This window comes from Chiloscyllium punctatum, chromosome 3, assembly GCF_047496795.1.
Source record: "Chiloscyllium punctatum isolate Juve2018m chromosome 3, sChiPun1.3, whole genome shotgun sequence".
NCBI lineage: Eukaryota > Metazoa > Chordata > Chondrichthyes > Orectolobiformes > Hemiscylliidae > Chiloscyllium > Chiloscyllium punctatum.
This window is the reverse complement of record NC_092741.1, coordinates 87,369,734-87,387,318: the sequence shown is the minus strand read 5'-3', so window position 1 is coordinate 87,387,318 and position 17,585 is coordinate 87,369,734. Positions and strand designations below refer to the sequence as shown.

At 43.5% G+C, this 17,585-nt stretch overlaps 1 protein-coding gene across 1 annotated transcript; it reads right to left on the bottom strand.

Moving 5' to 3' along the window:
• Positions 1–663: 663 nt before the first annotated feature.
• hey2 (hes-related family bHLH transcription factor with YRPW motif 2) lies at positions 664–4,928 on the bottom strand. Its single transcript, XM_072555987.1, has 5 exons — positions 3,699–4,928; positions 3,500–3,578; positions 3,334–3,417; positions 2,990–3,071; positions 664–1,935 (listed from the first exon to the last, which is right to left on the bottom strand). The coding sequence occupies exons 1-5, from the start codon at positions 3,779–3,781 to the stop codon at positions 1,163–1,165; spliced, it is 1,101 nt and encodes a 366-aa protein (XP_072412088.1). The 5' UTR covers positions 3,782–4,928; the 3' UTR covers positions 664–1,162.
• Positions 4,929–17,585: the final 12,657 nt, after the last annotated feature.

The window sequence follows — 17,585 nt, the reverse complement described above, 5'->3', positions numbered from 1 at the left end:
CTAATTCTCCGAGGAAATACAGATGAAACAGCATTGCCATATTTGTCCCCGACTAAATGTATTTCTTGCAATAGCACCGGGTCCACTTAGCTGCTGACGATTTCCAAACAAAATACAGGTCAACATGTGATTAACATTCAGAGGATAGGCACGGCGGTGTGAGAATGCTTATTCGCGATTACGGTCTTGGATGCTTCAGGTACTGCGACTTTAGGGGAAACCGGCCGATTCCAGGTTGCAGTGTGTTTCCTCCAACTGATTTCTCCATCCGATTGTTTTTGGCGGTGATTGACTGCTGTAAGTCTCCATTTCACTAGGCATCGCTCCAGAATTCCAGAAGAACATTAAATTGAAAAGGGTCAAGACAACTGAAGCTAAATGTATTCCATTGGTCCACCAAACATCCCAAGTTATAATGTTTGTGACAGGCTGGTTCATGTTCCGATAAGAAGTCTCAAAAGAGAAAAGTGGATTTAACATCCAAAAGAAACTCGCCTGAGTTAGAGAAGACGTACTGTAATTGCAAGAGTTGGCGGTACTAATGAGATGGGTCCAAAATCACCAAGGCTTGACTTACTCCTCTATCGTTTTTGTGGTCAAATTGCTGGGTACACGGGAAGACCTTGTCTCCCGTACTAGCTGGGCTGAAAGGAGATCATTTTCTTCAGGGAGACGCAGTCGATTGGCTATAATTTGTGTAAACAAAATAGTCAACATTGGGGTATTTAAAAGCAGAAAGCTCCCGAGTCAAATGGCTGTCGACTTGCTGGTAACAGTACTGGTGGCTCTTGCAGTGGGTTATCAGCCAAGGTCCTGCAGAGAGCAAGTTTTTTCAAGCAATTACTTTACTGTTTTCATCACCTTTTGTTTGTTTCCGTTCGAGCTGTCAGATGTCAAATAGGTCAAATGCATTGAGTTGGAATACAGGTTTGCCAGCAGGAGTCCGATGCAATTGAAGGGAAGAGGCAAGGGATGGGGACTGGCATTGGCAATTTCCTGCAGCGAGTGCCGGCACTGCTGTGGGTATTTCCCCCGACCCCCCACTTCCATCCAGCAGGTTTGGGTGGGGAAACAGGATGGTGGGGCTGGGGAGAGCGGGGCCCGGGAGAATACAACTGGTGTCAGTCTTTCTCCCCTTCCCCCCCCCCCCCCCCAACTCCGTTCAGAAAGCTCCTATCTCGGTGCCCCAGGGTCTGTAAGGTTTCCCGACCGCGCCGCCACTACCGCTGGTTCCGCGGCCGCTCTGCGGGACACCGGCGATCCCCGGCGGACTGAGAGCTGGCCCGCCTGGGGTCAGCACGGCGGCGGCAGCGGCGGCCGGACCGGGAAAGCTGCCCAACGACAGCGGGAAGCTGTGAGCGGCGGCGGCAGCGGCGGCGGCAGCGGCGTGCACGGTGGCGGACAGCGAGAGGAGGGAGGTGGAGAGCGGGGGCATGCGGCCGCTTATCGCCCCCCCGCCGCCGCCGCCTCCGCCCGGGGCTCCTCTCAGCGCCGTGTCGCTGTGAGCCGCGGCAGCCGCCGCCGCCAGGGTGGCGGTGAGCAGAGCGGAGCCTCCTGCTCCTGGAGCCGGGACCGCGGTACCTGGGTGCAGCTCGGAGGAGAGGCCGTGGTGCTGCAGCAAGGCGGAGGGCAGCTGGTGGAAAGCGGCGGTCCAGTGCGGCTGGTGTTGCTGAACCCTCTGCTGGTGATGGTGCTGCTGCTGGTGATGGTGTTGGTGCTGATGGTGGTGGTGGTGGTGATGGGCCACCGACGAGGTCATGACAGCCGCTTCCCGCTGAGAGGCGTAAGTGTTCAGGTGGGAGACCAGGCGGAGCCGCAGCGGGTCCGAGCTATCGAGACCCTCCACCGAGCTCAGGTACCGGGCTACCTCGGCCAGGCACTCCCGGAAACCGATACTCATGAAGTCCATGGCCAGGGCGTGAGCATCCAGAAACCCTGCGGAGCGAAAACAAAACACACAGGACAGCCGGTTAAGCACCTGTGCTCCTAAAGGTCAACGTAGATGTCGCCAGAAGTCTCCAAACAGTATTGAGGGCAGGAAAAAAATTGCAACAGACGCTGGAATCTGTACTGAAAACAACAAATGCTGGAGATCTCAGCGGTTCAGGCAGCAGGCAAGCTAACGTTTCGAGTCGCGATGACTCATGAAGAGCCCAGCTAGACTCGAAACGATAGCTTGCTCTCTCTCCATGGAAGCAATGATGTTGGACTAGGGTGGACAAAGTTAAAAACCACACAACACCCGGTTACAGTCTAACAGGTCTATTTGGAGTCACTTTAGCTTTTGGAGCGCTGCTCCATCAGGTAGCTAGTTGAGATTTTTAATTCTCTGCATGAATGCTGCCTGACCCGCTGTGATTTGTTGTTTGCAGTATTGAGAGCAGGTCGGCTTTTATGTTCCGATTACAGTTTATCAACATTGTAACCGTTTAAAAGTGTCCATTCGTTTATTTTTGTTAACCCTTTTTTGGCGTTAAATTGTATTGGCCCATTTTAAATACTTGTATTTCGTGATGACCATATGGAGAAGGCTGAAATTTGTTAAACAAATTAATTCTTTGCAGCGAATTGTCTCTTGCCAGACGGAACCAGCTATGGATCTGATAGATTTCACAGGGTGACAAGTTTGTAGCTCCGTCTTGACATTAGGGGGCAGCGTGGAGACGTTGCTGAAAGGCCCTGTTTGTGTATTTTGTGTTTGTTTTGTCTCCCTGGGCAGGTCTGACTGCTTTAAGCAAAAAAAAAGCCCAAACAATCTCTGCATGCGGCTCCCTGGTTTTCACAAAGCACTCAATCCCGCAGTGTTAGGAAAGCAAACAGAAACCGAGGTCAAGTGCTGCCTTTGTCCCGCCGGCTCTTTCCCACGAGCTCAGTGATACTATTAGCATTTCCACTGCACTCAGCCGGACCCGCCCACAATTGTCAACGTGCTGTTTGCTTAGAGACCTCTTCAAATCGCTTCTGAAGAGGCACTCAATTAACTCCTTACCTTTACCTCCGGTCGCCCGCAGCATCTTTAAATGGTCCACTGTCATCTGAAGTATTTCCGCTTTCTCTAACTTGGCTGAACCCTTGAGAAAAAAGAAAATTATGGCAATTATTTTGACAGATTGTCTTTCAGATTTAATCTGGTGATATGAGTGTTGCGCTCAAGTCAGCGTTTCACTCCAGCGTCAGAAAAAGTGATAATGTAACGCACCATTACTAATTAAACCATTATGAATTTACAATTAGTTTATCACAGTGATAGAGCAGGCGTCACAAATAACAGTTTGAAAGCCATTTGACTAATCGACCATAAGACTGATTTACAAAACAATCTCTATTAAGTACCTGTTTCTCAAAAGCGGTAGGAACTAGTCGACGAAGCTCCGACAAACTATTGTTAATACGATCTCGACGCCTTTTTTCAATGATCTAAGAAAACGTAAACTGTACAGTTAGGGCATGTTAAATATTTGAACGAACATGTACAGGGATAAATCAAGTAACAACTCACCCCTCTTCGCTTTTTTCTGGCCAAAATTTGAGACGTCGTAGACGGGGAGCCAGCTCTTAGGATTGTACTGTTGCCCTGACTGTTGAAACAAACAAAAAGTCGTCTCATGAGCCTGGCTCTCGTTCTAGACAAGCATCAGGAAGAGGATTAACAGGTGCCACAAAAGAATACACAAAGTTGAAAACGACCCTAAACTCACCTTCCGTAGTTATTTTCGCTCCCCACGTCGATAGTTTCATCAATATCACTCTCTGAAGAACTCTCTTCGCAAGGGCGCTTCATTTCCACGGGTGAAAACTGTCAACGACTTGTATTTGGAAGCGTGGTCTTTGAGTTGAAAGCACAAATCCTGCTCGCTGTTGGCAGCCTGAACCCAGTCTAATGTTCTTTCCCACGGTATAAGCTATATCAATGTTGCAATGTCTGGCTGCTCTGATTGACAGGCTGCTCCATCGCCCCGCCCTTTCCACTTTCCAATTGGTGGGCAAGCACGATGACGTCTCCGTACGTCAAACACGCGGGTCGAGGGAAGCGTGGGAAAGCTCAGCACAGAGCTCACTTAAAAGGGAATCGACTGGTAGAGCAACTTACAAATCTTTGTTTTGGGGAGGGGAAACAGTTCTATGCAATGTTAACAGATGTTCTACATTTGCAGTAAAATTCCACGACTCCTTCCGTACTGATAGACTTAAACTTAAATCTATAAAATGTAAGTTCATGCAATTGTCTTAAGATTCACAATTGATTTTTCTTGGTAAAGTATTAAAACATAAATTATTATTAAGTCTGGCTTGTTAGTTGGTCGAAATATGGCTTAGCATTTGGACAGGAACCTGTTTAATTTCAGTGATAATTGGTAAAGTGTTGTGCGGACTCTACTTTGCACAGTTGATCTAATAAGTTGGCAAATATCTCCTGAGAAAGAGTACTATTGTTTTCTTTTCCCTTTATAGTTCAATTAAGGCTGCATCGAAGGAAACATAGTTTTAAATATAAGCTCAGGATCGATAACACAAATAGACAGGCATGTACTTCACTCAGTCCAAGCCCCGAAGTAAAATCTCAGAGACGATTGTAAATGCATATATATGTACCATGTAAACCAAGCTTGGTTGCTAAAAGTGTCTATAGACAGTGAAAGACAGAAGCACCCATTGATTTTCTTTTTTTTAAAGAGTCGCTTTTGTATTCGGTGCATGGCTAAGCTGCGGTATAACCGTGTGAACAGAAACACGACACTATTCTTCAGCACTCCCCCTGTAATTTGAACTTTCTGAATTACACGCTGTCTACACAAGAGGTGGTTTGAAAAACATCACAACACCCACTATACATACCTTCAACCAAGGTGTTCTGGGCAAAAGCACAAAAAAGAAGCTAAAACAGACGAGTCATTGTTGCTCAGTCTCAGGGCAGCCGGACTATTGTCCGAAATATACCAACTAATTTAGTTATATGCTCATTTACCTTATTATTCCTTTCTTGTATAACGTGCGAAGAATAAATAATCACTGAAAAGAAAAATAAACGGAGAAATCAATATTTCCAAATGACAATTGTTTGAAATCTTTAAATTTAAGTTGTTTTTCAATGTTTGAATCGCCTGACAGCGTTGAAAGAAACGAGTAAATGTCATATAGGCGATGCTGGAGATTAGAGTCATGTCATATAGTCAATTCCAAAATGTAGCAAAAGTCCTTCCAGAGCGATTAGTTAATGCACATTTGCGCATTGTATATTTTCGTTGGACGTCTTCCTCTTCCATATTTTCACCACATCAGTCTATTGGCGGTTATCCTGACCTCATCTCTCTGACTGCCCCGAACTGATGTGTTTCTGGTGTCTGTATTTAGTCCCTTTGTGGGGGTTTGGCAAACCTCCGCAAGTTTAACTCTTCACAAGCAGCTGTGTCACAAAGTGCAGATTGATCACAACGTCTCCAACATTGTGGACCAAAAGGATTGTTGCTTCTATGAAATAAATCCACTGGCGACGTTCACTTGTCGAAGAATTAAAGAATGTAATTTGGGTACTGATAAATGTTCATTAAATCGTTCAGTTGTGTAATTTATCTTGACTTTAATAAGCGTGCGATTAACAACTTCGGAAGTAATCGTCCTAGTTGTAAATATACTTGAACAATGTGAAAACGATGTTTCGAAGGAGATCAGAACAAATTGCTAGAATATTTAAACCAGTAAATCTCAATTAAAGCTACAGTGCATGAAACGGTAACAATTAACTTCATGTTCTTTTTTAAAATCATAAAGTCTATTATGGACAAATATTTTATGCTTCTAATTTGCTGCAATTATAAACTATTTTAAAGTAATTTAACCATGTTAGATTTCCATCTTTGTAACCTTGGGCTCAAGGGCTTCAAACGCAGTGAGACATAAGCTTTTGAAGATGCGCGTGTTAAGTGCCTGACGATCCTGTCACTTCATGGATCAATACTTAGTGGAGTCAGGATCAAGAGATCTGTCATTGTTTTGACAGTAAGTGCGGACCCAACCTGTTGACCTCGGTGATGTTTCGATAACGTTTTAACACAATGAAAACGAATGGCCGATTCAAACACTAAAATAAAGGGCCATTTCTCAGTCCGAAGGGTATTTGAATATTGAATTCAATGCATCCCCGCGCGTTTGTAATGCCGATGCCATTGATGAGGAGAGCTTGGCCTATTTCACACCTCATTACTCCGATAGTGTTACTTCACACAAAGTTTGCACAACATTTACAGGCAGTGGGATGACAGGTACCAAGCCAAGTAAAGCTTTCTCAATTTTAAAAAAACTTATCATAAATATCTCCGTGGAAATATTTCCCACATTTTTATTATGTGATGTTTCATAGTGGTTTTGATTTTGAGACGGCCATAACTTTGCATATTTTGACCGCGATTTCTATAAATGTTGATAAAATCTGATCCGACAGCAAGTCGGTCGTTAGAATCACAGAACATTAGAAGACAGCTTGCTAATAACAATAGCGACAAAAGTCACAAAAATAGCAACGACGGGCCCTGCTGGAATTTAATACACATTTTAAATGAAAAATTAAATATAAAATTTAACATTTTAAAATGAATCATCGAACTTGCTGCCAAAAATCATCTACGTATTAAAGAACTGAAGGGCTTCGAAGGTTGGGCATTTATACTGTTTGACTTGAACTACAGAATGATTTCCAACGCATATTTTCTCGCAGAGATAAACAGCAGCGTTTAAATGGTTCAGTATATTGACAATTAAAATAGTTGGATTACACATCCAAATAAAAAGAAAGTTCTGATAAGCTGTAACTCACTCATCAAAATGTAACTTCTCCTCAGCTTACTTTTGGAATTAATTGCTTTTAGCCGGCAATTTAAATACTTGGAGTCAACCATACTCCTCTCGGCGCTTTTAATGCAAATAAATGGTAGAACTGTCTCTCGGATGTGTTCAATCCCAATCAAAAGCGAATTCGGTTGTTAGCTCGAAAGGAAGAATGCGCAGAGTTATGGGAGAATGGGACTTAACGGATTTGCTGATTCGGAGAGCGGGCAGGCAGTGACCTCCTTTTGCAATGTAACAATTTTGTAATGTAAAACTAGTCCTCAGTTTACATGGACAAGTCGATGTATCAGCTGATAGGCGTTCAGCAGACATGTCAACAACGTTTAACAGGAACGTTGTATTCCTACGGAATAGTAAAATCATATTCATCAGCACGGATCCTTGCTTTTCCACATTTTCATATAGCTAGACGAGCTCAATTAAAATTACGTGTATCATCTGCGCACATTATACATACTGTACATCGAACTGAGCAAAGCCAGGGATTTTGAAAAGGCTATTAGAAACAGTTATACGGATTAACAAACAAAACTGAAATACTTTGTTGTAATTACATTGTGCAATATTGAACAATAATATTACTTATTCATAAAAGGAAACAGAGATTGTTGCATTTTGTCAGAAATATTAGCCGAATTCCTCAAAACGAATGCATTTGCATTTGAATGCATTGATTACGAAGCCTAATGTTGCACTGATCTGGCCTACTATAAGAGATAGGTAATATTAATCAAAGTTTTGTAATAAGGGAGAACGTGTTAACGGGACGTTCACTGTTTGGCAATGGTTTATTGTGCTGTGCTCTTGGAGGACATGGACTGCGTGCATTGTCACAATGCGAGCAAAAAGAAGAAATATTTCATTCACCAATTCTGAGAATGCGAACTGAAAGCGGAAGGATCCTGTAATTATAATCTCTTGGATACAGAATGATAGGCAACAGTGCTCAACACTTCGCGATCTCGCTCTCAAAGACTGACACGAAGAACATTTGTAAGGACTTTGTATATTTCTGTCAATACAAATCATTGAGCTAATGCGGTGTCAACAAAAGACACTCATTAATGTATTGGGTTTATGAATAATAAATTTAGTGTTGTTTAAGAATAAAGCTACAACACATTGGTTATATGAAAATGTATCTGTTTAGTGCTTGGTCAGTATGTGTCAAAATTATTCTGACCAGCCACTTTAGAAATGGCCCGTTAAACGGTATTATAATGAAGCTATAGTCTATTGTGTGAATCAGGTGCAAAGTGCTTAGAAACGGCCGTTGCTACTGCTCGATGAATAGATGTAAAATCTGTGGTAAGGCTTCAGCGGTGGTCACTGGTCGAATAGACATGTGTTGCTGTTGACTGGTCACTAATTCTACAAAAAGTCGACTGTTCCCGGAATAACTGTAACAATGGCGAGCCATTGCCGAGATCCCAGGGCAGTTTCAGAATCAATGTACCCTCCACCAGATCCGTCGCTCGCTCTAAAAAATCTTCACAATAACTTGAGGATAGAGTAATTTACTGTATTAAATGACTTCTCTACGTTTATGACAAAACAAAGTTTATTGTTCACTACACAATGTTATATTTTCAGTTTGAACTTTTAGGCCGAACTCAGTCACGAACAGAGATAAACCTGCTCTTGGGCAGTAATCGTAGCAACACCAACAGGTTGAAGTCAGACAGGTATAGGCAATAGGTGAAGATAGACCACGCGGGTTCAAAAGTTAGATGAAGCACCAGAGACGAGAGAAGATCCAACAGGTCGGGTACATGTAAAATACTTGAGTGTCAGGCAATTGCTGATTTTTTTCAGGTTGGAGCCATTTCGTAATAAGAAATGGCAGGGATTTAGAGTCTACTTGAAATATTAAGGCATGGATAAACTAACTAGCTTGGCGAGTTAATTACTTATTGTATCAGTGGACCCACTATCTATAAGTGATACATGTTAACAACTGCAACAGTCAAAAATTTAAAATCCTTAAGCACTTTTATAAAGTGATTTTGCAAATTGCTGCATAGATCCAAATGCTGGACTATAATGGTCCTTATTATTGAGAAATAGGAGCGGCCTTTACACTTTGCCGTAACTGAGAATGAAGTATTTATATTGAACGATCACTGTTTGATCACTATTGTTCTGCTGCTGGAGTTCTGATGGAGAGTTTTGCAGCGCTGGGATCTGTGCCAAACTCTAAGCTCTTTCCCACAGCTCCCCCTGACTGCAATGTAACTCTATCGCCGTGTGAGCGCCGTGCAGAGCGTGCGCGTCACTCCACGGGACCCGCCCAGCGAGGCCCTGGGTCGCTCACATTGCGCCGCACATGCATCTCCAAGCCATCAAAGGGCCGCTCCACAACATACACGCACACTGCAACCCATCCAACTGCTGCTGTACTGTGCACACGCACACAGCAACCTAAGCGACTGCTGCACGCCCTTCGCCACGCACGCAGCAACAGATCAGATGACTTTTGTGCAATAGAAAAGCATCCAGGAACACATTATGCTATTGTAAAATGCAAATGCATATCCTAAAACTGCTTTAAAACAATAAATGCCAGCTTTCGACTGCATTATATTAATCTTGCTACATTGCTGATATATAGTACACAACATGCAACAACGCACTAAATTAATTACATTGCACGCCATGAATACCAGGATATTTTTCTTGGGAGTGGGGTTAGGTGCAAGCATGCACGGAATAAAAGTACTGTTTAGTCCTTTATTTGTTTCATTTTTCACATTTGGGTTGGTCTTTTTAGATATTTTAAGTATGTATACCACGTTAAAAAGACATTAGACATTCGATAAGCTATATTACAACTAACAAAATGGACTAGATGCGCAGTGGCAATCAGTTTTTTACAAAAAGTATTTAATGTAGCCCTTTTCGCAACCTCAGGAGGTCAAATAGCTTTTTTAGTGATGTTGGTTGAGTGCTAACTGTCAGCTAAGATATCTGGATAAATCTGCTGCTCTTCATGGGTCAGTGCTAGACAAATATAATACATCCGCCTCATAACATCTCAGGTTAAAGTTTCTCCTCAGACAAGCAGCACTTATTTCGAAGCGCACGATTGATTATATGCTCACATCTCTGCTTAAGGAAGAGGACTTAACCTAAAGCTTTCAAACTATAAGGTTATAGTATAACGTTAAGCTAAGCCAAACACGAAGACTCCTTAGAAATGGCTGCTGCTAATATTAGCATGATATTTCTTCAGTCACTCTGTGTATTTGTGTTAAACAGCAGCACAAACAGGCATAGGCATCCATTTTGAAAGACAATATAAAGACAGATGTTCGGGGGCACTTCATACAAAACTGCAAATATCTTTGATCAGGGTATAAGAGGTAAAAGTCAATAGATGTGAAGCTGGAAAAGCACAACAGGCCAGACAGCATCCGTGGAGCAGAAAAGTCAATGTTTTCGACAGGAACCCTTCAGTGCAGGGTAGGGGGACAGAGCCTAGAAAATAGTGATAGGTGGATGTGGGCAGGCGGTTATTGTGATAGGTTAGTGGGAGGGGTGGAGCAGATAGGTGGTTAGAAAGATGGACAGGTCAGGGAGGTGATGAGGAAAGGAGGTGCTGGACATGGGATAAGGGTGGGGGAGGAGGGATTTTGAAACTGGTGAAGTCAGTATTGATGCCATTAGGATGTAAGTCAAGATTGACATGTCGCTGAGGGAATTAAAATGAATGACAACCTATAATTCTATAGGATATGGGTCAAGTGCAGGAAAATGGGGTTAATGTGGATGGACATTTTAGTCAAAATGGACCAGTTTGGGCCAAAGGATCTGTTTATTACAGAAGGTTGGGTTGGTTGATGTGTGCAGAGCGCAGGTGATCTGTGAACTGGTCCCAAAATCTGGGTTTGGCCTCCCCAATATAGAGGAGACCACATCGGGCGCAGTGGATGAAATGGATGAGGTGCAGATGAATCTCTGTCAGATCTGAAAGGATTGTTTGGGGTGTTGGACAGAGGTTAGAGGGGAGGTTTGGGACAAGTGTTGCACCTTTTGTGGTTGCAGGGAAAGGTACTGGGTGTAGTGGAGAAGTTGGTGGGGAATGTAGCATTGATGAGGGAGTCATGAAGGGAACAGTCCTTGTGGAAAGCAGACAGGGATGGGGAAGGAAATATCTTTTTGGTGGTGGGGTCTGATTGCAGGTGGCAGAAATGTTGGAGGATGATGCATTGGATTCGGAGGTTGGTGAAATGCTTTGTGAGGACTAAGGGGACTCAATCCTAATTGTTGTTGGGGGGAGGGGGTTTGAGGGTGAAAGTGTGGGAAATGGAGGAGATGTGGTTGACGAGGGAAAACTATGGTCCCTAAAGTAGGAGGATATCTCATATGTCCTGGAATGGAATACTTCATCCTGATAGCAGATATGGCAGAGGTGGGGGAATTAGGAGTATGGGATAACATTTTTGCAGGAGGGTGGGTGAGAGGAGGTGTAGTGGATGTAGTTGTGAAAGTCATTGGGTTTGAAATGGATATCAGTGGTGAGTCAGTTTCCGAAGATGGAGAGGGAGAGGACCAGGAAGGGTAGTGAGGTGTCGGAAATGGTCCAGGTGAATTTGAGGGTGGGGGGTGGATGGTATTGGTGAGGTTGATGAATTGCTTGGACTCCTCGTAGGAGCATGAGGCAGCACTGATGCAATCATTGATATAACAAAGGAACAGGTAAGGTGGTACCGGTGTAGATGTGGAAAACAGACTGTTCCATAAATCCTACAAAGTGGAGACATAGCTTGGGCCCATGCGGGTACCCATGACACCTCTTTGATTTGTAAGAAGAGGAATGAATCAAAGGAAAATGTGTTGAGGTTGAGGATTCATTCTTCCAAGTGAATGAGAGTGTCAGTGGAGGGGGAATGGTTGAGCCTACGGGAGAGAAAGAAGTGGAGGGCTTTCAGGGCTTCTGCGTGGGGGATGTAGGTGTACAGAGCTTGTACGACCATGGTGAAGATGAGGTGTAGGGGGCCAAGCAATTGAAAGTTTTGGAAGAAGTGGAGGGCATGGGTTGTGTCCTGTATATAGGTAGGGAGTCCCTGGACCAAAGGGAAAAGAACGGAGCCGAGGGGCAGGAGCAGGCAGAACAATGGATCAACCGGGGCAGTCGAGTTTATGGATTTTGTGTAGAAGATAAGTGGTGTGGGATGGGAAACTATCAGATTGGAGGCTGTAGATCAAAGATTTCCCAAAGTGATGAGGTTGTAAATGGTCTGGGAGATGATGGTTTGGCGTTCGGAGGTGGAGTCTTGATTGAGGGAATGGAAGGAGGAGGTGTCAGAGAGTTAGTGTCTGGCCTCAGTGATGTAGAGATCAGTTCACCCTACTACCACCATGCCCCTCTTTATCGGCAGGTTTAATGGCAATGTTGGGATTGGAGGGAAGGGAGCAGAGGGCTGTGTGTTTCAGTGGAGAGAGGATGGAGTAAACGAGAGGGTTGGAGAGATCCAAGTGATTGATGTTGTGGCAGCAAATTGAAATGAAGTGGTCGAGGTAGGGTCAGAGGCCAGGATGGGTTGTCCAGGAGGATGGGGCTTGCAGGGTGTGGGAGAAAGGGTTATGGGGGTGGGGGGAGGGGAGGTGGTTGGACTCCTGTTCAAGGAAATAGGCTTGAAGGCAGAGGAGGCAGAAAAAGAGCTTGACATCTTGACGTGTGTGGAATTTGTTCACATGTGGGAGAAGGGGAATGAAGATGAGCCCTTTGCTGAGGACTGACCATTCAGCCTCAGTGAGGGGGATGGTGAAGATCCGGCAGGACTGAGTGCAGAGCTGAGGCCAGGAATGGAGGGGTGGAGACCTTATCAGGCGTGGGTGTGTGTGCTGGATGGAAGCGAACATAGCCCAGTCGACCATGATGTTGGCAGTCACGTGGTCCTCAATGACAGCGGAATCAGCAGCCAGACAAACTTCAATGTTAGCTGCTTCTGCCAAAGTCTAAGACCATGTGACTGACAACATCAACAATGAATAATGAGTACATCATAAATGATTTACAATATGTGTGCCTTGGCATTAGAGTGTAATGTAAAGTTGTAGATGTCCTACTGGATATTAGGGCTGCACTCTCATCAGAGAGAGACACCTAGTTTAACCTGAGGGTCACTATCCCTCAGGTGACATGAGAGGTTAAGAAGGGGAGTCCTTCATAGTAACCTCAGCTAGTACAAGAATTCCATATACTTCATACAGTGTGGAAACAGGCCCTTCAGCCTAACAAATCCACACAGACCCTCTGAACAGTAATCCACCCAGACCCATTCCCTTACATCTATCCCTGATTAATGTGCCTAATCTACACATCCCTGAACATTATGGACAAATTAGCATGGCCAATTCACCTAACTTGCACATCTTTGGACTGTGGAAGGAAACCGGAGCACCCAGAGGAAACCCACACAGACACAGGGTGAATGTGCAAACACCACACAGACTGTCACCTGAGGCTGGATTCAAACCCTGATGCTGTGAGTGCTAACCACTGATCCACTGTTGAACACACTGTTGGCATCACTCTGCATTGCAAAATAGTTGGCAGCTAACTGACAGCTGGCATGATGTACATATCAGCTGAATGTATGTTATTTGCCATTTTGGATTTCACAGATGGAGAAGTGACACGTAACTTAGAAAAATATTAATTGCATTCATTGGTTAAATCAGACATAGAATATTACATCCAGTTTTAAGCATGTCATTTGCTTTTGGAGTAGTCAAAAATACTGTTATTAAAAACTGTGGCTGCAGACTGCCTAATTTGGCGAATGACCTTGCTATGAATAAAGAGAACAAAGAACAGTACAGCACAGGAAGAGGCCCTTCAGCCCACCAAGACTGCATTGACACATAATACCATTCTAAACTAAAATTCTTTTGCCTCTTCTCAGTCTATATCCCTCTATTGCCTGCTTATTCATATGTCTGTCTATCTGATATGAGCAATGGATTTGAAGGATGTAGAGCTTCATTCTTCCTTCTGCAATTGGCTTCACACCTTTGTAAATTGATTTGTGTATTCTGGACATCGTTTGCAAGCTACCTTGGAGCAAAAATTACATCTTAGTAGTGACAGGTCTCCCCAAGCTTTCCCAAGTAGGTACATCTGGTTCTGTAAATGTGCATTCTGGGGGTGGTGATCAGTAACATCTCATTTGTTGTAACACCTACAATTGATGTCTGTCATTAATTGTGTTTTATCACCTCCATTTAGCTGTAATTTAGGAATCTCCAAAGAAATTCCATTCTCACTGTCTTACTGTAAGATCAATTCCAGAGAAACGTAAAAAAGAATTGGATACATTTTGCACTAAATATCTTTCCCATCAAAAGTTGACCTTTTGCAGAGAAAGTAGCACAGGGAGTAAAATCTATTTGCTCTTCTGAAAAGTTGTTTTTGTCACAACTTTTCAAAATAATTTCTAGTTTTAAAATTGAAACTGTGTAGGCTGTATGAACAATTAATTAGTCACAGCAGAATGTACACAGCACAACTTACACAACAGGATTTCTGGTACTCATTCCTGACAGGGAATGCTTCCTGCCTTTTGTGTCTTATGATCTTATGGAATATAAAGTCGGAAAAACAGCACTTCAAGTCTGACTAGTTGCTTTACATCTAGAATATTTACCTAATTGTTTTCTGGAGTTACGAGAGCATCATGTCACAAATATATGGCAGAAATCTCTTCAGAAGCTGTTGTGTTGACTTCCTGCTTACCTACCACAGCTGGTATTGCCTGCCAGAAGTGATATTCAATGTAAAATGCATCCACCAAATTATGAAAAATTATAGACTCAGGAAGGCAGGTAATACCTATGGAGTTAAAAGCCAAGTTAATTCCTTAGATGGTCTTTATTGGTCAGTGCATTGATTATAGGAGTTAGGTTGTCTTGATGCAACTGTACAGACATTGGTTCAGCAACTTTTGGAATACTGCATTCAATTCTGGTCTCCCTGCTTTAGGAAAGATGTTGTTAAACTTGAAAGGGTGCAGTGAAGACTTATAAGGATGCTTTTGGGTTTGGAGGGTTTGCGCTAAAGGGAGAGGCTGAATAGGCTGGGCTATTTTTCCTGGAGTGTTGGAGGCTGAGGGGTGACCTTATAGAGGTTTATAAAATCATGAGGGGCATAGATAGGGTGAATAGCCAAGGTCTTTTACTGAGGGTAGGGGAGTCCAGAACAAGAGAGCATAGGTTTAAGGTGAGAGGGGAAAAATATAGAAGGGACCCAAGGGACAACTTTTTCACACAGTGGGTGGTGCATGTATGGAATGCACTGTCAGAACAAGTGGTGGAAGCTGATACAGTTGCAGCATTTAAAATGCACCTGGATGTGTACATGAATAGGGAGGGTTTAGAGGAATATGGGCCAAAAGCTGGCAAATAGGACTGGATTAATTTTGGATAACTGATCGGACCAAGTGCTCTGTTTCCATGCTGTACAACTCTATGATTCTACATGAACTTTTAATTTATATTGTCCCTTGAACAGTGTCATCCAAAGACATGAGACTAAATTTTAATGGATACTATGGTTAAATTTTCTCCACCATCCACAACCCGGCTAGAAAAATTGGGATGAATCCACTCAGGGTCCCAATGTCTGCCCCACACTTATTTAGCTGCATTAATTGCATTAAAGCGAGATGTCCAGCCTGTTTTGAAAGGAAACCCCACCTTAGTGAGCTACCAGTTGAATGGATGTCCAGCATATGAATGCATTTGATCACGACAGGGACCATAGCCTGTTCCACCACACTGAATATCCCAAGAAGCCTGGCGTCAGAGGTGTGGAGAATGGAACAAGGGATAAAGGACAGGGATCAATTGCTGCCTGGAAGGTTAACAGAGAGGAATGACTGGATGAAAGTTCAAGAGAGTCAGAGCAGTGGTGAGTGTAGTGCCCATCACTAAGGAGAAGGTACTGGGGAAACTGAAAGGTCTGAAAGTGGATAAGTCAGATGGACTGCATACCAGAAGGAAATAGATGAGGAGATGGAGAGGTATTGGTGGTAAACTTTCAGGAATCACTGAAGGCAGGAAGTGTGCCAGAGGGCTGGAAAATGGTTAATGTAACACCCCTGTTTAGGAAGGGAGGGAGAAGACAGGAAATAATTGGCCAGTTAGCCTAACCTCAGTCGTTGGTAAGATTTTAGGGTCCATTCTTATGGATGAGAGTGTGGAGCATTTGGAAGTGCATGGTAAAATAGGGCTATGTCAGCAAAGCTTTTTCATGAGGAGATCATGCCTGACAAATCTGTTAGAATTCTTTAAGGAGGTTATGACCAAGTTAGACAAAGGAGAACTAGTTGACGTGATCTATTTGGTTTCTAAAAGGCCTTTGACAAGATGCTGCACAAGAGGCTGCTAAATATGATAAAATCTCATAGTGTTAGGCAAAAGTACTAGCATGATAGAAGATTGGCTGACTGGCAGAAGGCAGAGAACAGGGATAAAGAAGTCTTTTATATGGTGTCAGATGGTGTCTAGTGGAGTTCTACAGGGGTCAGTGTTGGGACCACATGTCTGGATGAAGGAACTGAGGGCATTGTTGCTAAGTTTGCAGATGACACAAAGATAGGTGGAGGGACAGATAGTTTTGAGGAAGCAGAGTGGCTGCAGAAGGACCTGGACAGGCTAAGAGAGTGGGCAAAGAACTTGCAGATGTGGGAATGTGGGAAATTATGATATTATATATTTTGGTCAGAAGAATAGAGGTGCAGACTATTTTCTAAACAGGGAAAAGCTTCAGAAATCTGAAAGAGAAAGGGATTTAGGAGTCTCAATTCAGGATTCTCTTAGGGTTAACATACAGGTTCTGTTGGCAGTTAGGAAGACAAATGCAATCTTAGCATTCATTTCAAGAGGGCTAGAATACATGAGCAGAAATATAATGCTGAGGCTGCAAAGGCTCTGGTCAGACTGCATTTGGAAAATTGTGAACAATGTTGGGCCCCATATCTCAGGAAGAATGTATTGGAGTCAGAAAGAATCCAGAGGAGGTTTACAAGAATACTCTTCGGGATGAAGGGCTTGTCATATAAGCAGCAATTAAGGACTCTGGGTCTGTACTTGAAGGAGTTTAGAAAAATGGTGGGAAACTTCCAGACTATTGAGACGTCTGGTGGGAGTGGACATAGAGAAGATGTTTTCATTGGTAGGAGTGAAGGGCCGACTGAAGTGAGGAGGAATTTCTTCAGTTGGAGGGTGGTTAAACTGTGGAACTCATTCCCATAGAAGGCTCTGGAGACCAGGTCATTGAATGCATTTAAGACAGAGACAGAGATAGATGGGTTCTTGATTAGGAAAGGAATTGAGGGTTATGGGGACAAGGCAAGAGAATGGGGTTGAAAAACATATTAGCCATGATTAAATGGTGGAGTAGACGTGATCGGCTGAATGGCCTAATTCTGCTCCTATAGTATATGGTATTTTGGTCCTGTAGCAAGTAAAATCGGTGAGGGTCACAGCTGAGGGAAGCTAAATTGCCCGTAGTATTAGGTGAAGGGGTAAATGTGGGGGTCTGGATGGGTTACTCTTCGGAGGGTCGGTGTGGACTTGTTGGGCTGAAGGGCCTGTTTCCACACTGTGAGAAATCTAATCTAATCTAATCTCTGTGCTGCAGGTAAAAACAAAGAAACTTCCCATTTGCTACAGGAAGCCAGAAAGCATGCAAAGGTGCATTCTAAAGGAAATAGAATAAAAGACTTTCAGGTAAT